General features: G+C 41.1%; 2 protein-coding genes across 4 annotated transcripts in view; both read left to right on the forward strand.

Annotated features, from left to right (window-relative positions):
• mrps33 (mitochondrial ribosomal protein S33) overlaps positions 1-2,210 on the forward strand; it is a 7,804-nt gene extending 5,594 nt beyond the window's left edge. For both annotated transcript variants that reach the window (XM_050036681.1, XM_050036682.1), the window contains exon 3: positions 1,613-2,210. In XM_050036681.1, the coding sequence (XP_049892638.1) occupies positions 1,613-1,718 (106 nt within the window). In that variant the 3' untranslated portion in view covers positions 1,719-2,210. The remainder of the gene's footprint in view (positions 1-1,612) is intronic.
• A 4,375-nt stretch (positions 2,211-6,585) lies between these two features.
• The window catches only part of braf (B-Raf proto-oncogene, serine/threonine kinase), a 33,059-nt gene continuing 14,127 nt past the window's right edge, over positions 6,586-25,517 (forward strand). Inside the window, exons 1-9 of one of the 2 annotated variants that reach the window (XM_050036122.1) lie at positions 6,586-6,794; positions 19,626-19,727; positions 19,841-20,128; positions 20,399-20,502; positions 21,505-21,607; positions 21,719-21,867; positions 23,624-23,743; positions 23,916-24,075; positions 25,000-25,039. In XM_050036122.1, coding sequence (XP_049892079.1) covers positions 6,639-6,794; positions 19,626-19,727; positions 19,841-20,128; positions 20,399-20,502; positions 21,505-21,607; positions 21,719-21,867; positions 23,624-23,743; positions 23,916-24,075; positions 25,000-25,039 — 1,222 coding nt within the window. In that variant the 5' untranslated portion in view covers positions 6,586-6,638. The remainder of the gene's footprint in view (positions 6,795-19,625; positions 19,728-19,840; positions 20,129-20,398; positions 20,503-21,504; positions 21,608-21,718; positions 21,868-23,623; positions 23,744-23,915; positions 24,076-24,999; positions 25,040-25,517) is intronic. The other variant, XM_050036123.1, reaches the window with a different exon arrangement.

Consider the following 25,517-nt stretch of genomic DNA (forward strand, 5'->3'; position numbering starts at 1 on the left):
ACTTTGGAGTGGCCTAGTCAAAGTCCTAACCTGAATCCTATTGAGATGCTGTGGCATGACCTTAAAAAGGCGGTTCATGCTCGAAAACCCTCCAATGTGGCTGAATTACAACAATTCTGCAAAGATGAGTGGGCCAAAATTCCTCCACAGCGTTGTAAAAGACTCATTGCAAGTTATCGCAAACGCTTGATTGCAGTAGTTGCTGCTAAGGGTGGCCNTCCTCCACAGCGTTGTAAAAGACTCATTGCAAGTTATTGCAAACGCTTGATTGCAGTAGTTGCTGCTAAGGGTGGCCCAACCAGTTATTAGGTTTAGGGGGCAAACACTTTTTCACACAGGGCCATGTAGCTATTACATGGCCCTGTATTTTTTTCTTCCTCATTAATAAAACCCTTCATTTAAAAACTGCATTTTGTGTTTACTTGTGTTATCTTTGACTAATGTTTAAATTTGTTTGATGATCTGAAACATTTAAGTGCGGAAAACATGCAAAAAAGTAAGAAATCAGGAAGGGGGCAAACACTTTTTCACACCACTGTATATATGTGTGTGTGTGTGTGTATATACACCGGTATTTTAGGGATGCATTGATTTATCCATCAAACATCGGTATTAGCTCATATTCGCCTTGTTGACTGCAATCAGCCAGTCAGCAAATAAAATGACATTCACCAGTGGCAGTGTACAATGTTTTTCTGTTGTGTCACATAAATGTTGCGCGCTAGGGGTGGATGATATGGCCCTAAGAAAATATTGCAGTATTTCAGGGTGTGTTTGGAAAAACAATATTCTTGACAATATGACAAATTAGAAAAAAAAATAATTTGGCAAGAAACTTGAATGAATACAGCTGTTTGAAGGAGATTTTTTTTCAGCAATATAAAATACATATTAGAGAGGGAATTATGACATATATATGGTAAAACAGCTTTTGAAGCAGTTATTATTTTTATGTGAAATGTTATATTAAAGTATATTCTTTTTTAAATTTGTATGATTGGATTTATGCTCATTCAAAGGTAGTTTAATGAAAGCTCAATGAGTTTAAAACAGTCCAGTTATTTTTATATAGTGTAGATTTCTCTGTTTTCCGGCACAAAAGGGGGAATAAGTAACAACAAAAACAAAATAAGCAACAATATAAAAACACTTTGGTATAGGCTATTGGCTGTCGGCTAAATTGTTATTTTAAACATGGGTTTCAGTATCAGCCCAGAATTTCACAATTGGTGCATGGTTAAGATATATGCATATAAACACAAATACTGCTGCCTCTACTTTGCCAGTTTTTTTCCCTGATCTTTGTGAAGAATTGGTCAATGAAGCTCATTACTTCCTGCAAGAGTTTCAAATTAAAAACCTATCCGAACAAAGAGGTATTATCCTCATTAAGCTACGGAAAGGATTTTAATGTGAAACATCTATGCAGGAACTCCAGAGTTTTATTACCAGTAGCTTAAAGGTGATTTTAAAAAAAAAATCGTAAAGAAGAATTAATCGACAAAGGAGAATGGTGTTTCAGTTGAAAAGATAATCTTTAAGCATAAGTGTGGACCTGACCCTCACTTAGCATTGTAAAAGTTTTAATAAAATGTTTGCTCTTCCTTCGCAGAGATGAGCATGAAGACTTCAAGGAGGAGATGCGTCGCCTGAGGAAACTGAGAGGAAAAGGAAAACCAAAGAAAGGAGAAGGGAAGAGAGCGACCAAGAAGAAATGAGCTGCTTATTTTTTTCTTTTTCTGGAGGCAGACAGCATCGGACTGTGTACACCATCTCTGCAGAGGGTTGTTAATCCTGGGAGAATTCCATTGGTTTGGTCAGGACTGTCCTGCTGCTTTGTCAGGAGCTTTTCTGCGACGGGTGTATCAAAGTGAATTCCATCCTTTTATTGTTTGATGTTCGATCTCTTGTATTTAAGTTACAGAAGGTGAAACAGTATGGAGTCCCAAACAGCCAGTCAAATAGTAATTTGTGACTTTTATGTTCTAAAACAAGCTGATGATAATACTGTAAGCATCTGAGAGCCAATGGCCATGTCTTTTTTAGATTCATGGATTAATAACAAATGTTAGATCTACTGCAGGTATACTGTACTTCGTGTCAGCTCTGTTAGCTGGTGTTAGCTTAACTGTTATTGGAGTGGTTGCAAAATGATTTTAAGAACCAGACATGTTTCACATTTTCAAAATAAAATCAATGTGAGGAATGTGCAGAGTGTTACAAAGCTCTTTGTGCCTGCTATTCAGAAACACTGCAGCGAAACCACAACACAGCACACAGATGTTAGTTATGACTCATTTATTTAATATGGTATTGTGAAAATTTGGCATCACTGATGTTTACAAAGTTTCGCGTCAGCTGTGGATCCCTGTAGTTCCCAAAACTCTGCACTGGGTCACCACTGACAGGTACAGTACAGGACAGAAAAGAATATAATTCAGAAAAAAACAGGCTTTTAGTGGTCCAATTTCACAGCTGCTGATGTGACTTCTACTGCCTATCAAACAGATCTTGAATTCAGTTTTTGTAAACTTGTCAGAGTAAAACTAAAGTACAATATTAACTGAGACAGGTCTTGTACTATCAATTGGTCTCTGTGCCCTGCCTTGTGCATAGATGGTCAAAATAATAATTTTGATCATATCTGGGCAGCATAATGTTATAGTAAATGATCAGGTTCTAGCTCCACCTACAGGAAGGTTGCAGACTGCAACTTGAAGTATGCAATAAATGGTTACCAAGTCCCCAGGGAGCTTGTTGTTTGATTTGAGTACTGTTAATTGTTTTTCTTTCGTTCCAATATAAGATTGCTCATTATTAGTGAGATGTGTTTGTCTACATTGTTTTTAATGTTAGAAGTAGTGAATTGGGTAGAAATTCATTAGCTGATATATTTGGAGTTTTTAAGATTGCTGAGGTCTGATGGGTCCAGTGGAACACTCCAGCCGATAATGTTGGATAAACAATGTAATCTATGTCAAAAAATGTCAAACTAAATAAATGTAAATGTAGTGACACTGAGATGTTGCAAAAAGCATATAAAAATACACTAATTAGCCACAATGTTGAAAACCGCAGACCAATGAAGTGAATTACAGTGATCAGTCTTGTTACAATATAATGTTCTGTTGGGAAACCTTGGGTCCAGACATTCATGTGGATGCCAGTTGATGCGCTCTACCCACCCAAACACAGTTGTGGACCAAGGACACCCCCTTATGGCAACAGCACTTGCTGATGGCAATGACCTCCTCAGCAGGACAATGCACCATGCCACACCATAAAAACTACTCAGGAATGACCCCAGGAACTTGACAAAGACCTCAAGGCATCCACCTGACCTCCAGATTACCCATACCCCAATCTGATTGAGCATCCGTGAGACGTGCCGATACCTCACAACCCACAGGACTCAAGGGATCTGCTGCCAACGCCTAGGTGCCAGACACCACAGGACACCCCCAGAGGTCCTGTGTCGATGACTTGACAGATCAGGGCAAAGTCCAATCCAAGGAGTTCTTATAGTGGATTGCAGGTACCTCTGGGGTACCGGCACGTCCAACAGATGCTGGATTGGAGTCTGGGGTATTTTGAGGTCAGGTGGATGCCTTGAGCTCTTAGTCACCTTCCTTGGGCCATTCCTGAACAGTCTTTGCAGTGTGACACAGCACATCATCCTGCTGGGGGGACTGCTGCCATTGTGGAGTGCTGTTGTCAAGTGGGGGTGTACTTGGTGTTTGGGTGGGTGAAGCACATCAAGTGGTATCCACATAAATGCCAAGACCAAAGATTTTCCAGCAGAACATTGCACTGTAATGAGATGACTGATGTTTTTCACTTCATTTGCCGGTAGTTTTAATGTTTTGGCTAATGGGTGTATGTATACAATACATAATTGTCAGGTACTTGCATGTTGGCAGTTTTCAGTGTCTGCAAGTCCCGTTGAAATAATCAACCCAATCTCTAGAAAAAATAATGGCAATTTATGTTATTGGAAACCACAGATATGTTACATTTCTATATTATGTAGTGAATATCTTGAAACTTTTTGTTGCAACGGTGCAGTGGCTAACGTGGTTAGGTTTAGGCACAAAAACTACTTGGTTATGGTGCTAATCGGGCAGGAAATGCAGCGATGTCTTGGTGAAAAACAACAGCTTTTTCTGGCACTATCCCCTTTGGAAAACAGTGTTGGGTTGTTCAAAAACACCCATGTCCAGAGGCTGAAAAGCTGCTGGAAAAGACAGGGATGACTTGCTAATACACAACCAATTTTGTTGTTTGTCGATCTCAAATAGTGGTCTGCAGTGGTCTGCTGCTTTGCAGGTGTCTCTTCCTGTATTCGTGGCTTGCAGAAACGTTCAATGCCAACATTTTCTTCAGGAAACTGGACTGAATTATCTGTATTTAATGGGGTTCTGCAACATTTTGTACTGCATTAGTTGTATTCTGTAGTGGGAAAACATTTGAATAGACATTTAGGGGACCAGAATTCAGGAGACATGTCCGTGTGGGTATCGGCTGAACATCTCTTATGGAGTGTTACACATAGCAGAAGTACCTCCAGCGACTGGCACCCTTTAGAAAAAATGTTGAGGCCCAGTATCAAAGGCTACTGTAGTAGCTTGTGGTAGCAGATTTAAGACATTAATAATTGAAGTTTCAGTTGCACTCACATGATGAAAATTCAGAAAACAAAGTTGTGATTAATCAAATTACAGCCAGTTAACCCAAGGCGGTACTTAAAAATTGGGTGATACACATCCCCCCAATATTCAAATATGTAACCCCCCCACCAGTAACAAACTACGCTATTCTACTATGCTATTCTATAACACACAACCTAATAACATTTTCACATGGTCTATGTGGATTGACTCATGTGGCTATTAGAGGAACTGCATTGGAATTTGGATTATTGTGCAAAATAAGCTCTGTGGCCGCCAAATGTTTGTGGTACTTACACTTTTTGTTCAGCAAGATTATCTCTACATATGAGTCTAAATGCAATTGCCAGAGGTAAAAAGCTAGCATTAGGCTATAAACGGACTACATCACAGTTGCATGACTTAATGTCACTAACACAATGAGGCTGTAAAGCTGTGTTCAGTGTAATGTTATGTACTGTATTTAGCCACTTGTTAACTCCTTTTTTTTTAGACACATAAAAGCTTCAAAATTCACGGTAGTGTATTTGCTGATGCATTTTATTTCTTAAAACAAAATGTAAAGGTTTCTTAATCTTGTGTTAACCACAGACCTTATTTCAGGCATCAAACCAAAAACCCATTCAAAGAAAGAAAACACTGACTTAAGACGAGGGAACCAGGAGTGCAAAAATGCTAACTCATTTATGGATTTTAGGACTCATTCCTGGATCACTCTATTGATAACTATGTTAGCTCTGTTGGCACCATTAGCAGTGTCAGCACGGCTAGTGGTGCTGACATAGTAAACAATGAAAAGGGGTGTTACGGCTAAATGAAGCTGCTTATTCAATGGGGCTACCTGGTGGGGAGACCGAAGGGTGGCCACCATGCCTTTGCATCAAGGCAGCAGCATTAATCATACATCAGCAGCGCCACTAGTAAGCTCCCACCTGACCCTGCAGGTGCACAGCGCAGAGCTGCCAAGGCTAACATTAGCTAACCAATGCAGACTGGTGGGAGCGGGCAATGGGCACTACATTTTAGTAGCTATGTTAACATGCTTAGCCAGCTGTCCTTCAGCAAAACCAACAGGAACTGAAGTAAAAGACACTAAAAAGAAGTAGGAAATTAACATTAGGCTATAAATAAACTACATCACAGTCTAATGACTTAATGCAGCGATGCTGTAAAGCCATGTTAGACATGATGACAGTCTGTAGTCTCATTTAGCCACTTGTTAGCAACCATCTTTTTAAAGACATATAAAAGCTTCAAAATTCATGAGTGGGATATTTACTGATTTATTTCATGTATTAGAACAAATTGTGAAAACCTCCTGAGCCTGAGTTAACCAAAAACCTTATTTCAGACATTTAACCAAAAACCCTTTAAAAAAAAAACATTGACTTTAAAACGAGGGAACCAGGAGTGCTAAAATGCTAACTCATCTCAGGGTTTTAAGACTCATTCCTGGGATACTTTTTGGTCACACTCCAGCCACCCTCCTCCTCCTCTGATAAGTTAAGTACAGTCCCTAACTGTAATTCAATTACATATTTTTCTCAATAACTGTATTCGATTACAATTATATTTATTTTAAAATATTTTTTAATTGTATTTTTTTTAATCAATTGCATGTAAATGGTTAGCTAAAATTAGAAATATATTATTAATTAATGAATTAATAATATTATTAATAATAATGATGATAATAATAATAGTAATAATAATTAAAATAATAAAACTAATAATACATTATATAATTATTGTTATTATTATTATTATCATCATCATTATTAGTATTATTATTATCAAAAATAAGCTGTAAGTAATTTTGGGGGGCAAGTTAACAGTAGTAATTGTGTGCCACCCATCCAGTCCAGAGGCTTGGTTGGGAGACCCGTCCTGCGTCTCTGTCTCCCCCTCCTGTCCTCAGCACCAGCCTGCGTTTCCCTCTATTATTTTCCACTCAGTTTCTCGCAGTTTAAAATGGCGGCGTTGAGCAGCGCCGAGTCCCCACCGCCCGTCTTTAACGGAGACACCGTGGAGCGGGAGCCGGGCAGGGAGCGGGGCCTGGAGGAGCTGGGTGCCGGGCTGGACTCCTCCTGCACGTCGGGGATCCCCGGAGGTCCGCAGGATGAGGAGGTAAGCGCCACGGCGGCGGGGTAGCGGGTCTAAGCTGGGCAGGGGACACGGGCTCCGAGCGGAGGTAATTGGATGTAAATCTTCAGGAAACACCGGCTGTAACATGGATCGTGGGAGATGCAGTGCAGGGGGCAAAGCGATGGACCAAATGTGAACGATTGATTTGAGCGCAGGGCTCTCCCAACCCGCGGCTTCCGCTCAACGGAAAAATGCGACAGATTAATGCGAGCAGGAGGGGAAGGTTTTATTCGGCGGAGCCTGTGTTTATTTCGGGCCTGCTCTGTTCCATTTGCTCCTGGCTTCGTCTTCCAGGCTCACTGCAGCTGTAGCCTGGTGCGCCAACAGAGCACACACACACCGCTGTTGACGCAATAAAGACACGCAATTACACCGCTTTCTAATGCATTCTGGTGGATTCTAATGTGGCCAAAGTTTGATTTTCACCAATCCACTGAGGTTCTTACCTCAAAGGGATGATGATGAGGATGATGATGGTGATGATGATGATGGTGATGGAGGTGGAGGCTAATACAAGTCGTGCTTGTGTTTTTTGAGGTGTGATTGAGCTACACAGGCTACTTTTATTTATATTACAGGCTTTACAATCACCGCCCCCACGTCCACACACACACACACACACACACGCACACACACACACACACAGGCAGAACCATCAGTCAGGCTGTGACCTCATCATTTAATACACAGTGACCATGTAGCCTAGCCTGGAAATCTGTCTTCAGTCTGCAGGTCAGAGGCCTCGCTGCTGGACCATGACAGCACGCTACATCACATCAGCAGCATACTCAAAATCGTTTCCAAAAGTTTGTAATATATAATATCACCATTTATATCAGATGCCCCCCCCCCCCCCCCCCCATTAAAACAGAGGTGAATCTGTTCTCTGTTTCCGACTTAAAATGTCTCATTCTGTGATCTGTCCCTCTGGTTTGTGTGGCCCCTTGCCCCATTTTAAGGCCCCCAAATCCTCATCACCTCAGCAGTTAGGAGTTTTCTTGTGAACATGTCACTTTGACAGTGGCATAGTTTAATAGTCTATTTTCAGGAGTATGGGAGCTGCAGTGGGTTAATATAGATGTGCTGATATACTTCCAACACATTTAAAAGGCACTCTGGTGATTTTAGTACGTAGAGTTGGGGGACAAGAGTCAGATATAAAGAAATGGTACAAATCTGTGCTGCAGAGTCTGAGATGTTCCGACTTTTAATCTCTAGCACGGTCCGAGCTCCAAAACTGTTCACATAATGCAACCAGTGCCTTCTGGCCTCTCTGGACCCTTCCTGCCAGGTAAATGCCCACATTTCCCTTTGCTCAACAGCCGCAGTTTGTTACACAGAGTCTCATGTATTTGTTGTCTCAAAGTCCAGCTGAAGACAATCTTGGATCAGATCCCATCAGCTGTCAGTTGGATGACAGTCATCTTCTGGGGCGAATATTTGGGAGTTCCAGTGTAGCCAGTGGATATACGGGCCAAGACTTCCTCTTCCTAATCTCCATAAACAGATGTTTGCATTTTAGGGATGTCAAAGGTTAAAGGTTAATGAGTTAACTGCAGAAAATATTTTTGACAGGTTATGCATGTCGGTCTGTATAGGTTCATGTTGCTGCTTTTTGGTTAACTGCACTGCACACCACCCAGGTCTGGCGGGAGCGTATAGGGGCACTGCTCATTCGGCGATTACCGCTAGTAACACTGTCTCGACCCAACAGCATTGCTGTGGAAACATTGTGCCCTGGTGAATAAGCAGCTCAATTTCAAGCCACAGACCCCCTTTTGCATAGAGTGCTCCATGGATATGGTTTTCTGTAGGCCAACGCAGAAGTTAGCATCACATCCCTTGTCAAAAAGCCGATAGAATTATTCCATTGGATTTGGGATTATGGCACAAAATAAGCTCTGTGGCAAACAAATGTTTTGATACTTACATGTTTTGTTCAGCAAGATTATCTCCACAAATGAACACCACTTATATGAATTTTGAAACCTTAATGCAATTGTCAGAAGTAAAAAGCTAACGTCGCGGAGACTATCGTAATCTTTTCAGTGTTCATACCTGGCGACGTGTGTTTTTGTAAGCGGGAGTCTTGCCAACTGCGTTAGGACCTGTGTGTGCACACCACAAGATTTCTCCACTGACAGCCCCAGATAATGCGGTGACGTCACCAAACTTGGAGACGACACATCGTAAAGGCATGGATATTCTTTATTATCCTGGGTCCAAACACAACGCACTCCCCGTGATCCTGTGGACGCCGCCATTGTTGTTACTTGCCGGCCGGCTTGTCAGTGTTGCCAGATCTTGGGAGAGAAACGAGCAACCAGGACTATGGAAACAAGCCCAAAAGAAGCAACTGCAGTTCGACGTAATATCATGTGTTTAAATAACTTATTAGACGGATATATATAGAGGAAGGTGACATTTAGAGAGCAAGCCAAAATAAGCAACTCCTCTTTAGAAACAAGCCCAGAGTCGTGGCTAATAAACGGACCTGGCAAGTGGCAACCCTGCGGCTTGTCTTTCTCACATTTCTTCCATCCTCCTGCGTGCTGACGTGGGACGTATCCTGCCTCTCATTGGCTGGTGCTCTTTGTCAGTCATGTCAGCCTTCTCCAGTTTTCTAGCATGCCGGATATCCAGTCCCTGTCACAGACGAGGGGGCGACTTACTCATAGGCTTGTTCACACATGAGGACTCGTCGTGGCAGACTATCTGCCGACTCACCTCCGACCCAAGGTGGCTCTCAAGATCATCTGCGACGTCAAAATCGTGGTGAAAATCGTATAGTGTGAACTAGGCTTTAATGTCACCACCTCAACAAGGGCTGTAAAACTGTGTTTGTTGTAATGACGTTCTGTAGTCTTACTTAGACACTTGTTAGCAACCGTCTTTTTTTAAACACATAAAAGCCTCAAAATCTCCAAGTGGGGTATTTACCAACATATTTCATATTGTAGAATAAAACATGAAAGTCTCTTAAGCTTATGTTCAGCACAGACCTTATTTCAGGCATCTAACCAAGTACCACTAAAAAAACCCACTGACTTCAAGACGAGGGAACCAGGAGTGCAAAATGCTAACTTCCTAACTTTCCTGGTTTCAGGACTCATTCCTGGATCACTCCACCATTAGCAGTGTCAACACGGCCAGTGGTACTGACATAGTTATCAATTAAAAGGGGTTTGGTGGCTCAAATGAAGCTGCTGACACACTGGGGCTACCTGGGGGGTAGACCGGACGGTGGCCACCATGCTTCTTCTTCAACGCAGCAGCATCAATCATGAATGAGCAGCGCTGCTAGCTAGCTCCCATGTGACCCAGTGCTGAGTGGCCATGGCTAACGTTAGCTAACCTAGCTAAACGGGTGGGAGTGTGGGCAGTGGGCACCATTTTTTAGTATGTTAACATGGCTAGCTGGCTGTCTGTCAGCAAAACCAACAGGAACTGCAGTAAGATATCACAAAATATTAAAATCTCACCACCTCTAATGGATAGCACTTTGAAATGTGGGGCTAAAGCTCACTGAGTCAGTGGAGTGCTGGACTAAACGGACTCATGCATTTCACATCATGTTGTTTTGTTTTGGGGTTTTTTTTCTTAAAAATGAACTAGGTAGTTACTGGTTAATAGATGTCGGGCTGCTGAAAGCAAAATAACCACTAAAATCTAAAATCCCCACTGCACACGAATGCAGATAAACAATAAAAACAAATGCTCATAAAGTTTAATCATTGTCAGATGATAGCTGGTGTGACCCGAGATTGCATTTCTGCCAGTGCGTTCACACCTCTCTACACTACTCAACACTACACAGACTACAAATGGAAACCAGAACGCTTCTGATACCAAAATCCTGTCCAATTGCCTACAAACTCTGCATACATATGCAGATATCTGTTCATAGAGATTACCTGAGGTAACTCTGAAGACATCATCAGGGTTATTTTATCAGACTTGACAAATCTCCTCCAGAGCCTCAGAAGTTTTTACTGTTTTACAGTAACACACTGTTTTGGCTAAGGAGTGCGGCTCAGCAAATGATGATGAGTAAACTTGTGTAATTGGTGGGTTTCCCTCTTAATTTACTTTTCACTTACAAATGTACAACATATCATATCAATCAGTCATAAGTAGGGCTGACCCAAAAAATTTGAAGCTTCGAAGCTTCGAAGCTTCGTTCGATGGCACGGGATTCGATTGTGAAAAAAAAAAAATTCGAATATTCAGCCTTTTTTTTGTCCTGTTATTTTTGGGGGACCTTGAACACAACACCATCTCTGACAAGGAAATAGAAAGCCCGACGTGCAATGAATGGAGACCTATTATCCTACTTGAACACAGACAACTAAATTCTTTCATCAATGTGACTCATAATAATGATGAAATAGATTTTATTGATGTAAAATAATATGCTGATGGTGACATTTTCCACTGGTCCGCTGCGCTCTGAGTCTGGTGTCAGTGACACATGCTGCTCTGAGTCGCGCATCTGTCTGCTTGCGCTGCAGTGCGCGCCGAGGGTTTTAATTTTTAGTGTTAAATCAAAAGTTAAACACTACTTATCAGCAACCAGAAGGGTTTTTTGTTTGTGAATATTTTTATCTTCATTCTAGGGTTGCAAGAAACTACCTTTTCACCATAATTTGTAAGATATTAACTTTTTTGGACTTTTTAGCCGGTACTGGCTTTAAAATAAACCATCAGAATCAACCAACGTGCTTTTTTTTATTTTGCACAATGAATGAATATTACATACATTGAAAAGCATTCTATTTCATGTCTCCATCTGCTGGTCATTGCAATAAGAGTATGCATGCACAATAGGATGTTAACACAACAGAAGAGACTTGATGATCACTAAAATTGGGTGGAGAAAATATATATAAATTGATCGGCCAAAGATATCAGTGATCAAGGATGTTACATATCGGCAAAAAATCCAATATTATGCATCCCTAATTGTGACCATGTCTCCACATGGAAGTTGTATTGGACCATAAGAAAACTGTTGTGTTGACATACCTATTGCTCTGCTCTTTGACATTAATATTAAAGGGCCATACCAGTGGCTTTGCATGTTTGAGCCCATAAACAAGTAGTCAGTACTCCACCACTTACTTTTTATGAAGCATCACTTTGGAATTGATTTCCTCCATCCAGACAGCCATTGGCTTCAGCTCATTGGAGTTTGATATGGAAATCTTGAAACTTGCTGCAGATGGACAGTCTATCACACTGAATGTTTGAAGCCCTGTTTTGTTTGTAAAATGTCAGTGAATAGTGAGAAAATGCACAGTATAATTTTCCAGAACCAACTGTGATGCTTCAGGTTTTGTCTTTTGTCTGACCAACATTCCACAACCAAACGTTCTTCCTTTAACTGTGATATAAAACTGTTAAAAAAAGGTAAAAAAGGCTGGAACCAAATGTTTGATGTTTTGCTTGAGAAAATGAATCAATCAAAATAACTGCTGATTCATTTTTTGTGCATTGACTAATTGATTACTCAACTAATGGTTTCAGCTCAGAAGTCCAGGAACTATTGCAAGAATTAAAACGTTCCTTTCGGGGTATGTTTTCTGCATTTCTCACCTTGTTTGCTGTTGCAGGCTTGTGAAAATAGCGTGTGTTAAATTCTGTGCACTGCTCTCCAGTGACACAAACTCCACCCTCAAAGTTCTCGTGCCATTGGAAAGTAAAACCTCTTAAGCAGGGACTTTTTGCAGCAGAAACTACAGTTTGACCCTGGTGCCTGCAGTTGAAATTCAGATAGAGTTATTGAGTTATTGAGTTCCTGGAAAGGTTTCTTTTGAAGAAACTGGCTGATAGTCACCACAACTTAATATTTTCATGATGGATTATCTGTTGATTGATTTTAAAATAGTGGAAGACGATTAACTTAAAAACATATACTTTGCTTTTGAAAAGTTTCGGGAGAACTTTTACATGAAACCCAATCCATTTGTTATTTATATGACTGGAACTAAATGCGTAATTCAGTTACAGTATTCATTTATTCATCCAGTGAATCAAATAACTGCCTGGTCACTAATCAGAAGATCGGAGTATCCTTGGGCAAGATAACGAACCCCAAGTTGCTCCCAATGGCTGTTGCCCTGTTGTGTTAGTGTGCTTGAATGGTGACGAAGTAGCAGGTGGCACCTTGTGTGGTAGCCTGTGTATGAATGTGTGTGAATGGGTGAATGTGACTGTAGTGTAAATGCGCTTTGAGTGGTCAGATGGCTGGCGCTATACAAGTGCAAGTCCATTTACTATTTTACCATGTACATTGCATGAAGGTGTCCATGGCTCTAACTTCACTTTTTTTCACCACTATCTAGGGATGTCAGTTTCAGTTTATTTTGCTTTCGACAGTCTGACATCCATTAACCAGTGACTGATTAATTTTTAACAAAAACAAATTACGCGATATACAAGAGGCCTTTCTTTTTAGTCCAGCGCTCCAGTGACTCTAGCACTGCATTTCAAAGCACTATCCATTCACAGGTGGTGAAATTTTCATGTTTTTTGATGTAAATGTTTTCACTTATTTTCTGTTGGGGCAGCATGGTGGTACAGTGGTTAATATTGTCGCCTCACAGCAAGAGGGTTCCTGGTTCATATCCGGGGTGGGGGAGCCCTTCTTTACAGAGTTTGCCTGTTCTTCCAGTGTCAGCTGGGTGCTCCAGCTTCCTCCCACAGTACAAAGACATGCAGGGTAATTGGTGACTCTAAGTTGGCCGTAGGTGTGAATGTGAGTGTGAATGGTTGTCTGCCTCTATGTGTTAGCCCTATGATAGTCTGGTGACCTGTCCAGGGTGTATCCTGCTGCTTGTCCAATGTCAGCTGGGATAGGCTCCAGCCCCCCTGCAATCCCCGACATGATAAAAGGTGACGGAAAATGAATGAATGAATGAATGAATGAATTAATGAATAGCTGCGTTAACATGCAGAACCAGCCTGCACAACCTCCAGTCTCTACTGGTATCTTGGCTGTGATAGTTAGTGGTAGGTGTGTAAATAACTACTTTATTCTTGATATAGTATTGCGCATGTGTGGCTTCCGTAGAAGACAAAATAACATCTCCAGCCGTCCGTGACCAAATATCGTTTACCCTCAGTTACCGACAATTAATTGCACAGCCTTATATCATATGCCCATTTAACACAATTCTGTTACAGAAAAAGCTGCCACTCCTTTCTTTTTTGCTTTTGGCCAAAAAAGAAAAACAACACATAAATAATGTAGATAATTGTAACTGCTTAAGTGCAGTGAAGTTTACTTTTAATTGACTCCACCACCACATATAAAACAGCACATGGGATAAGTTGAAGTTAATGGCTTTCTGACAGAAAGTATTTTATGGAAGAAATGTTTTCATTCTAACGTAAACCACCATCTTTTGCCTAAAATTTGAAGGCAAACTTCTCCCAACAGCCATGAAGCATGGAATAACGGCAACATTGTTTACAAAAGTATAAAATTCAGGGGTGTCGGTAGCGTAGTGGATAGTGCTGGCGCCCCATGTACAGAGGCATTGCCTCGCTGCAGCTGCCGCAGGTTCCAATCCGGCTCGCGGCCCTTTGCTGCATGTCAGTCCCCACTCTCTCTGTCTCCCCATTTCACTCTCTGTCTTGTCATTAAAGGCAAAAAGCCCACAAAAATAATCTTTAAAAAAATGTATAAAATTCAGCTCAATAGTAACAATTGTTTTTTGCTAGTAATGTTTCTTTTGCATTAATTAGCCTGGTGGCTAACTAAGTTTTTAAGTCTACACTAGCTTAATTACATGTATTATTCATACTTATTTTCACTCACCATTGGTTTAAGTCACTGCATCTCCCAACAAAACAACATGGTTGAATCTTAGCCCACGTGCATGTTTTTGTCAGCCAAACATTGTTGAAACAGTGCAGCTAATGTTACTGTATTGAGAAGTTAGCAGAGCGAGACACCTGGCCAGGCAGACATGTCCTGTTTTATCTCTGCTTTATAGTTGGGCATTTCAGCATGGGGGTCTATGGAGATTGACTCGATCTTGCAGCCAGCCTCAAGTGGCCATTTGAGGAACTGCAGTTTTTGGTACTTTTTCAGCCCCGGACGTTGCTGCTTGTACAGTAATCTCCTTTCTACTATGAGACCATATCCGTTTAATTCAATACTTTATTGCCATGGCAACACGGTTAATAAGAATTTGCCTTCGTGCAGCTTGTGAAAACAGACAAAAATCTAGACATGAGTAAATGTAACATGTAATATAGGAGTAGCAAAAACTGTTGTCAAAAAAAAAAAAAAAAAAAAAAAAATTCAAACATCCACAGTATATTTGTCAGGTAATATCAGACATTGAGATGTCCCACAGCAGGGATTTTGGTAGTATTCCTGGTCTTCAAGTTGAATTTTATTTTGTTTTTATTTTTCTTCTAGGGTGTTTTTTTTGTCATGTTACTCTTCCATCTCTCTGTCACACATTAGATTTGTTTTGTTTCTGCTTATGCGTCATGTGGTGTAATGCAGCCTTGTCATTTGATGCTGCAACTTGGGAGGTATCCAGAACGCTTGGTTTGCTAATGCAAATATGGCAAAGTCATTGTCACATGGAAGTGAAAATCGAGAAAGGAGTGAGTCAGAATCACAATTTCAAATTCAACTATGATGTGGCCACCTGTTGTATTACTGCTGTTAAACTACTGTGAATGCAATTCAAGGCTTGCTGCACAGATATTGGACATTAAACCTTCCAGGTTCCAACAACTCTAATGGCATCACTCTTTCCTAGTCTAGTAGACTTTTGATGTAAAATATCAGTAAGAAACTGTGGAGTTTTGTTGACAGAAGTTTGAAAACAGTTGAAAAAGCAGCAAAGAAAAGGTGACTGAAATTCAGACTTTATACAACAATGACCCCCTCAAGCAGATATATGCACATGGTTACATATAGGGCTGGGTGATATGGAGAAAATCAAATATCACGATGTTTTTGTTAAAATACCTCAATATCTATATTGTGATGATATTGAAGGGTTGACTATTTGTGCTATCACATAATAGTTACACAGTGAGAATTTTGAGTTGTGAAGAAATACTTGCTGCATGTTGCAGTATCCAAAATCTAAGACGTCATCTGGTCTCATATCACAATAACTAGCAAATCAGTTAATAGTGGTGAAACAAATTGGCCATACTTCCTGCACAGATGTATCACATTAAAAATCTTCCAACACCTTAAGAGGTATAAACCCTCAACCCGCTGGAAGTAAAGTTTTACTGACGGTGTCTTAACAGCAAATAAAAGAACAAAGTGCAATGATTTGTGAATCTTTGTGGAACTTTATTCAGTTGAATACAGTAAAAAGTTTTTTTTCTTTGTAAATATACACTCTTTCAGAATGTGATACATGCAACATTTTCCAAAAAAGTTGGGACAGGAGCATGTTCACTACTGTGTGACATCACCTTTTCTTTTAACAACAGTCGGTAACCGTTTCGGAACTGAGGACACAATTGTTGGAAGTTTTGAAAAAAAATTCCTTCCCATTCTTGCTTGATATATGACTTCAGTTGCTCAATAGTCCAGGGTCTCTGTTGTTGTATTTTGCGCTCAATAATGCGCCACAAATTTTCAGTGGGAGACAGGACTTGACTGCAGGCAGGTCAGTCTGGTACCTGCACTCTCTTTCACTACGAAGCCACGCTGTTTTCACACGTACAGAATGCGTCTGATTGTCTTGTTGGAATAAGCAGGGACATCCCTGAAAAAGATGTAATCTGACAGTATATGTTGCTACAAAACATCTATGTACCTTTCAGCTTTCATGGTGCCTTCACAGATGTGCACGTTACCCATGATGCCATGGGCTCTAACACACCTCCATACCCTCACAGATGCTGACTTTGAACTTTGGGCTAGTAACAGTCTGGATGATCTTGTCGTCTTTAGCCCAGATTACATGATGTCCATGAATTCCAAAAATAATTTTAAATGTGGACTAGTCAGACCACAGCACACTTATCCACTTTGTGTAAGTCCGTCCCAGATGAGCTCAGGGTCAGAGAAGTCAGATGCTGTAGATATATATATGGCTTTCACTTTGCATGGCAGAGTTGTAATGTGCATTTGTAGATGCACGAACTGTGTTTACACACAACGGTTTAAAAATATTGACTTATGTTACTACTCCAACTCATTTTACCCCAAAAAAACTTACAAAGGGCCCCCAAGCACTGACAAAAATAATGCAGTTCAATGGTATACTACTTAGGCCTACTTAGTGTGTATTTTTATTTAAAGCTTGGTAACTTTTGCTAGAAACAAAACAAAGTCATGTTTGCTGAAGCTGTCACTATATTCTCACAACACAAAATAGATAATCTGTGGAAATATTCCTCATATTCCTCTGCCTGCACTATTGCCTTGTAGCATTCCTAATGACCTTAATGTCAATCACTGCTTGTGAACTGCAGTCAAACCATGCATTGCTGATTAAATATGAATCAAGATTTTGTTACTGCATTTCCTTTTTCTCACCTCAGATGTTTTCAGAAACATATTTTAGTGTACTGTTTAGCTGTAAAATAAGAAAGTTGGTCTGCGTGGTGGGCGGTGCTTGGTTCTTTGGTCGACTTTATCCAACATGGCAGCCAGGTCACAAACTGGTATTAAAAAAAAATCATTATCCCCAGAGACCACCATTACAAAAGAGATGTCCTTAAAACTGTTGACAGGACACCGTGAATTGCAACCAAGGTCAATTCTGACTCTTTATAGTCTGAATTTTTTGAGCCATGTTGGTTTAATATTTGTAAAACTTTGTTCAAGCCAAGAGAAAAGATTTAAAATTCTGTTGTATAATCACAATGTAAAGTCTGTGTGCTGAGGGGGATCTCGTGGGTGGGGCCAGCAGGAGAAAGACTGCTGCGCATATTTAACGGAATGCAATCCACGGAAGTAAACCCAGAAGCTAGGAAAAATTTGGTGTATGCACCAGGCAAGTAACTCCATTAGAATGAATAGGCGCCATCTTGGAATCGGGTCTCTAGTTATTATTAGAATATGTGATTAACCAGGCTCTCAGGACCGGTGACACATGTCACTCTATTGGTCAGTTTTGCTACTCCTCAGTTTACTGCGCTGGTTGGAGCTAGGTAGTGTTTAATTCGACCATCCCTGCTCCAAACCAACATCATTGCTGTGGAAACATTGCGCTCACCCTCTGATCTCTCCCCAGTTCACCCTGGCAAGTAAGATGCTTCATTCAGAGCTGTAAATCCCCATTAGCATTGTCTATGTTATCACTGTTAGTTCCGTTACCACTGTCACAACTTTCAGCACGGTTAGTGGTGCTAAAATAGTAAACAATGCTAAAAAGGTTACTTTTACACTGGGCTTACTCACCGGGGCAACCTAGGGAGAGACTGGAGGGTGGGCACAATGGTTCTGTAGCAAAGCATTCTGCCACCAAAACAGCATTAACAGGTGTAATTGCTGAATGAGCAGCGCCACTGGCTGGCTAATGTTAGCTCCCTTTAGTGCGCACTGCAGAAGGGGCAAAGACACCAGTGGAGACCAGGCCCCCTGGAAGTGAGCCAGGCTTTGAAGCCAATTTTCGTATCGGCCAAAGTGATGCTCTGCGACCCAAAAATACTTACTCCCATTGACTTATATCAGGAAAGAGACATCTGTAAACCAGCAGATAAATTTGCTTGAGCATCACAACCCCAACAAAATTAATCATTTCACTCTCAGATTTGATCTATTTAGATTTATAACATTTCGAAAGTCTAGAAGAGCTGCAAGATTAAATCATTTTATCCCCATTCAAGTTAGCGGGGTGCCAAACTGGAAGTAAGCTGTTCAACTGGCAGAACTAAGATGCTCAGCTGTTCGGCTGCCGCAAGTGACAAGTGCACCTGCTATATGGGCATCGCTCTGTGGAAGCAGGGGTAATTTCTGGGTAATTTCATACACAGCAGTTGAACCATTTTGGCGTCATGTGTCACTGAGCAACTTTCATAGGAATAAACGGGATCCCACCTCCGACACTGTATCCAGGTGTCTTTATCCATCAATGGTATTAATAATATAATGCAGTAACAATAAAATTTACAGGGCAGATGGCAGTGGATCACAAAAGAGGGAGGCTTCATATTAGGGATGGAAATCAACCGAGGATACACAATACAATATTATCATGATACTTAAGTCACAATACAATATTATTGCGATTTTAAACATATTGTGATAAAATACATTAGGCTATATTACCTTTTTCCAACTGTAAATTATGTCCCAAAGGAAAACTTGGTCAACACCTGTTTTATTTAATGAGATATATAATAAGTTTCAGTCTGTTCATCTCACGTCAGACATTTTTTGCAGCAGCAAAACGTATCTAGAGGACCGAAAAACAATTAATTTTATTATTCTAGTAGGCTACCTAACATTTAATTTGTATTTGTCATATTAATAATTTATATAATGAAAAAGTCAGTGCTTCGCACTGTGTGACGATACGATAGTGCCACACAAAAATATCGAGATATTATTTTCACTATGAACAAATATTTTTATCAAACAGCTTGGTTCAAACCCACAGCCAGCATGGTCTATAAAACAACACTATGCTCACACAGCCAACAGTGGTAAACTCGCAGTTACAGCTCAGCTCCCCCTCCTGTGATCTCCTGTGACACCTCACACACACCTTAGTCAGGCAAATAGAATTTATAAGCCTTGAGACTGTGGTTGTTGTTGATGTACTTATGTACTGATATCACTCTGTTAACATTGTTTGCTGTGTTTCCCCACAGATCTGGAATATCAAACAGATGATTAAGTTGACACAAGAACACTTAGAGGCCCTTCTGGACAAGTTTGGAGGAGAACACAATCCTCCTTCCATATATCTAGAGGTAAGATAGACTTGGCTTTAATGAATACAGTTGCAGAAACATAAATCTTGTGAGTGTCACTTTGGGTATGGGAGCTGTTGGGTCAATGCTCTCTGGTGTGTTGTCTCTGTCAGGCCTATGAGGAGTACACCAGTAAACTGGACGCCCTGCAGCAGAGGGAGCAGCAGCTGCTGGAGGCCATGGGCAATGGTACAGACTTCTCCTGCTCTCCTTCTCCTGTGCCAGCCCTTCTGGAGGTCAAGATGGGAGGTTGTGGGGTTGGGGGTGGGGCCCAGGCCTTTCCATCTGCCCCCAACACCTTGGCTGTCCTGCAGACCCCTACTGACGCCAGCCGAGCCAACCCTCGCTCCCCCCAGAAGCCCATCGTCAGGGTCTTCCTGCCCAACAAACAGAGAACAGTGGTACGTCCCATGTCCTCTCTGAGGATGTAATAAGAAAATTAAATAAGCGAATGTAGGTAGTTTCACTTTGGTCAGCTTCACAGGGGCAAGCTGCCACCAGCACACCTGTTCAATAAGACCAGTGGCTACAAGGAACATACTCACTCCAACTGTGCAGTAGAACATTTCATTATCCAAACTTAGTGTGGTTGCTTCAGCTCATTTTCTTTTTATGTTGACCTACTCTGCTTCATCATGTCAGTTGAGTGAGTCCTGTTGTGTTGTGTTCAGGTCCCGGCCCGCTGTGGGATGACTGTGAGAGACTCGCTGAAGAAAGCTCTGATGATGCGAGGCCTCATTCCAGAGTGCTGTGCAGTGTACAGGATACAAGATGGGTAAGTCTGTCACTAACATAGTGTACTGCAGTCATCCATACACTAGGGATGGGAATCGCCAGAGGACCCACGATACAGTATTATTGCAACATTGCGATATGCAAAATATTGCAATAAAATATATTGCGATTTATTACCTTTTTTTCCCACTGCAGTTTATTTCCCCAAAGGCTGATTAATCAATACCGTCATAAAACCTGTCAGAAAAACTGCGTACACCTGACAAACTGAACTGTTGGCAAATTGAATGCCCTCTGCAAGGCCAAATTAAGTGTGTGAGTGAAACACTGACTCCTCTGTAGAGCTTGGGTACGGCTGTGTTGGTGTAAAAATGTCGGGACTGAGTCCAATACCTGGGTTCCATTGTTTTTAGCATGTAACAAAGGTCTTCGTTTTTAACAACCCTGTATAGACGTAGATCTTTGCACATGAAGTAGGTGATGGACTGTGTTACTTTCTTCACTCTCTCAGAGTTGGATGGTAGCCTTGTCAAACTAAGTGTGTCCAGTGTTGTTGATTCTTTGGCGGAGCGGGTTTACGTTTGATTTACATGCCAACGGCGCATTTCTGATTTCTTTCTCTGATGCCTCCATCTTTGTTTTGAAGAACTTCTGCCAAATGCCGCAGACTGAGACCTCTGCTGTCCTCGCCAGGAAAAAAAACAACAGCACATTCTAGTGGACCGAAAAAGCGATTGATTTTATTATTCTAGTTTCAAAAGTTGTACTAAAATATTTGCAAAAATGAATAATGTGTATAATGAAAGGTCGATACTTGGTTATCCATGTACTGATGCAATATTGCCACACAAAATATCGCAATACTTAAACTGTATCGATTTTATTTTTCCCCCATCCCTACTGGTTAGATGGAGGTGGTGGTTAAATAAATGGGCTGGGATTGGATTGTGCTGTTACGTTTGCATAGCTTTCGACATGATTGTTAAAACTCCAGCAGTGTGAGGTGCAGCCCTCTACTCTAACTCTCCACTTCTTGTTTCAGAGAGAAGAAACCAATTGGGTGGGACACAGACATCTCCTGGCTGACAGGAGAGGAGTTACATGTAGAAGTGTTGGAGAATGTTCCGCTCACCACACACAACTTTGTAAGTACTATAGACAAAATGACATACCATAACTCCAACGACGGTAAACATGATGTACTGATTGTACCTCTCAGCCTCACATGGTCTTGATTGTGTGTTTGTGTTTGACAGGTGAGGAAGACCTTCTTCACTCTGGCCTTCTGTGACTTCTGCAGAAAGCTGCTGTTCCAGGGTTTCCGCTGCCAGACCTGTGGCTACAAGTTCCACCAGCGCTGCAGCACCGAGGTTCCTCTCATGTGTGTCAACTACGACCAACTAGAGTAAGTCACACACAGGGGATGTGGGTTTTTATAGCAGTGCTTAAAATGAGGTGACTACAATAGGTTGATATATTAAACCATGTGAGCTTGATCCAAAAGCTACTCTGCAGGAGCATTTCTGTGTGTTCCAGTGGATGCATCTATTTGCTGGTGAGACTGAAGTGTATTCACTCTGCATCTGTTACTGAATGATGATGCCTCAAAGTTTTTTGGCAGACAAAACAAGACACATCACCTGTCTGTCTGTCTGTTCCATGTCGGACTTTCAGTAGTAGAAGCCTTGTGGGAATGTCTCATCCACTGTGTTCTCAAACAGGGCTTTAAATATGTATCTCCACACTGAATTCTTGTTAACTCATTTATCCACAACAGCTCTTTATTTTTAAAGGGAAGCTCCACCAATTTTACACATCAAAATGTGTTTTGTACATAGGTTTGTCCCATGCTTGTGAACACAATATCTCAAGGGAAGTTCTTAAAATTTGGAACAAATGTCCACTTGGACTCAAGAATTAAATGATTAGTTTTTGATGGTGATAGGTCAAAGGTCAATGTCACTGTGACATTTTGTGTCTCATTGTTGTGAATGTGATATCTCAAGAACACCGTGAAGGAATTTCTTCAACTTTGGCACAGATGTCCACTTGGACTCGGGGATGAACTGAACAGATTTTGGTGGTCAAAGGTCACAGTGGCCATTACCTTGCATCCATCACATTCTCGTGAATGCGATATTTCAAGAACAGCTTGAGGGAAGTTCTTCAAACTCAGCATAAATGTTCACTTGGACTTAATGATGAATTAATTAGATTTTGGTGGCTATAGGTCAAAGGTCAAGGTTGTCATGACGTTGCATCCATCACATTCTTCAGAATGCAATATCTCAAGAGCACTTAGAGAGAATTTCCTCAAACTTGGCACGAATGTTCACTTGTACTGAAGAGGAGACGTTTAGTCAGATACCCAATTGGTGACACTTATCTTTGGTTCCTATCTTGAAACTGTGCCGATTGTAGATCTTTAGTGCTGTTGGGGGGACAACGGCAGTGAAGCATCCATGTTTTCACAGACATGGATGTTAAATGTAAGAGACATTTGACAGGTGTGCAAAGGCATACAACTGCGAGGCGGTAATTTTAGTTTTTTTTGTTGTATTTTATTATAATTAAATTATAATAATTAATAATTCTAATGAAAAATGTGCTTCTCTTGGCTCTGATGCCACTGTCTCTATCCGTAGGGGGCAAAGTACAATTAAAAAAAAAAAAAACATACCATCACAGCCCTAGTAAGAAAAACTTAGTTAGCTTACCAAACCTCTGTAGCCCGCTTTTCTCCTCTGCTTGAGGCTCCAGGCTACATTAGCCATTTCTAGCATAACACGCCCGTTTATCTGACTGAACTGTTGAGTTGCGTCGTGGGTCATGTAGGCAGCAGGTTTTGAGAACGAGGAATAACGTGTTGAATCAAAGAGATAATATTTCTGGTTCTGCAGCATTTATTTTTTAACCTGACTATATTGTGAGTTCGACAATGTTATGTCTTTTTGCAAATCAGTTAAATGCTCTTTAAAGCCACACTCCAGACTCTGCTGTACTGCTGTTTGTCTCATGGCTTTATTTGTTTGTTTGTTTGTTTTTGTCCATATAGTTTCTCCTGATTCACTTCTTGGCTTGTTAGGCTCCAGCCCTGATTCAGGCTGTGTGGAGAATGACTTAATATTAAATGTGTCATCTTGATGATGTGTGTTTTGCAGCTTGTTGCTAGTGTCCAAGTTCTTCGAGCATCACCCGTTTACCCAGGAGGAGGTCTCCTCAGAGGGAACCACCCCCGTGTCTGAGGCCTGTCCATCACTCCCCCCATCTGACTCCACCGGGTGAGTCCTCCATCTTTACACTCCTCAGTGGCAACAAGAGTAGGAGTCATTCTCCTCTTATTGTGTTTCTCCAGTGTATTTCAATGTTTTATCACAAATGAGCAGAAATGTCTCCTGCAAGAAGTAAAAAAGTCTCTTTATAATACTTTTTACTTACAAAATTCATGTCCAGGTCTATATGCCACACCACTGTGTCCCCGTCCAAGTCCATACCCATCCCGCCCAGTTTCCGGCCCAATGAAGAGGACCACCGCAACCAGTTTGGCCAGCGGGACCGTTCGTCCTCCGCTCCCAACGTCCATATCAATACCATCGAGCCTGTCAACATTGATGTGAGTCTTCCCCACTTTACTTGACAGACTCTGATTGATGTGTGCTTCTTAACTATTAACTATGAAAAAAGGCAGAATTATGTCAGTGGAATCAGACTGAGCTGTAAATATGAATATTTGACTATTTGTTCTTTCCTTTCATATAGAGTTTGAGAGTTTTTACAGGGTTTTGTAAGACGCTCAGGGTGACAGCGACATTCATGTAATATAGTAAAGACGCCAAGTGAGCCCTCAGAGCTAATGCAGGCTAACTATGCTAATAATGAATGGGAATTAGGACAAAAACAAAAGAATAATTCTCAAAATATGGCCAGGCCCTGCTCCACCCATTCTCTCTAAGTGCAACCTGTAAAAACCAGCATGTGGTCTACATTGAGGCTCAATCCCAATACACCCCTGACTCCTAACACCTAACCCTCACCACTCTGTTTAGCACATTCAGGTCTAGGGGTAGGATGTCTAGATTCTTGTTGGGATAGAGGGTGAAGTGTACATGCTACATGGTCCAACAAACAGAGGTTTTTTAGAGGCATATTATAAGACATCATCTGCAAAATGGCTGAACAAGCAACGAAAGAAATACAAATGTATTGTTCGTTAAGAACTCTTTTCCAAGGGGCAAAGGGGCACTCTAAGACGAGTGGTAGAAACAGGACTGAGCTGAACATTTTTCTCACCCAAAAAGTTGCTACTTTTGAATAACGTTACTGCGACAAAAAAATGTATTCGTTTGATACTGAGAATAATATGAACATAATTATTAGTATTGGTTCTGAAAACATGGATGCACCTCCAGCTACTACACTTTCTGTGACAGTAGTTCCTAATAATGTGGCCACAGTAAATTGTACAGTACAGTGCAGAACAGTAAATTATACGTGTGAAAAGTCTATATGACTCATTTCTCTTCTCTCTTCTTTTCAGGACCTGATTCGAGATCAGGGCTTGCCAAGGTCAGATGGAGGTAAGCATCAAAGTAGCAGACTTGTGGCTCAATCTGTGGCTTTTTTCCCACCATCCCGCGTCTGCGTGCTCTTGGTCTTTTGTGTGTGTGTGAAGTTCAGACCCAAGAAGTTGAGTCGGTTTTGTTTAGTCCTGCACCCTACCAGTCACTGAGAGCAGTTAGCTGAGGACACACATGTTTATTCACATCTGTGAGTCAGGGTTAACCTCCACTTCATCAGACCATGTTTTCTTTTTCAGTCTGACTTCTGTCAGGCCCAGCTCCTCCTCATCACAAAAGAGGAGAGAAAATAAAATCGTCAGTAAATCAGGGGCCTGTTGGAGTTTTCATGATGTAAAGCTAAACACATGCTTTTGATAAGAGAACTAATTGTTGTCAGAAATAGGGTTTTAGTTGGTACTTAAAAGACTTAGAGGGAGGTCCTGCTGCAAAATCCTCAAAATGTGTTATTTGATCATTTAAAAGAGCATAGAATTGT

This window comes from Epinephelus moara, chromosome 23 (assembly GCF_006386435.1).
Source record: "Epinephelus moara isolate mb chromosome 23, YSFRI_EMoa_1.0, whole genome shotgun sequence".
Classification (NCBI taxonomy): domain Eukaryota; kingdom Metazoa; phylum Chordata; class Actinopteri; order Perciformes; family Serranidae; genus Epinephelus; species Epinephelus moara.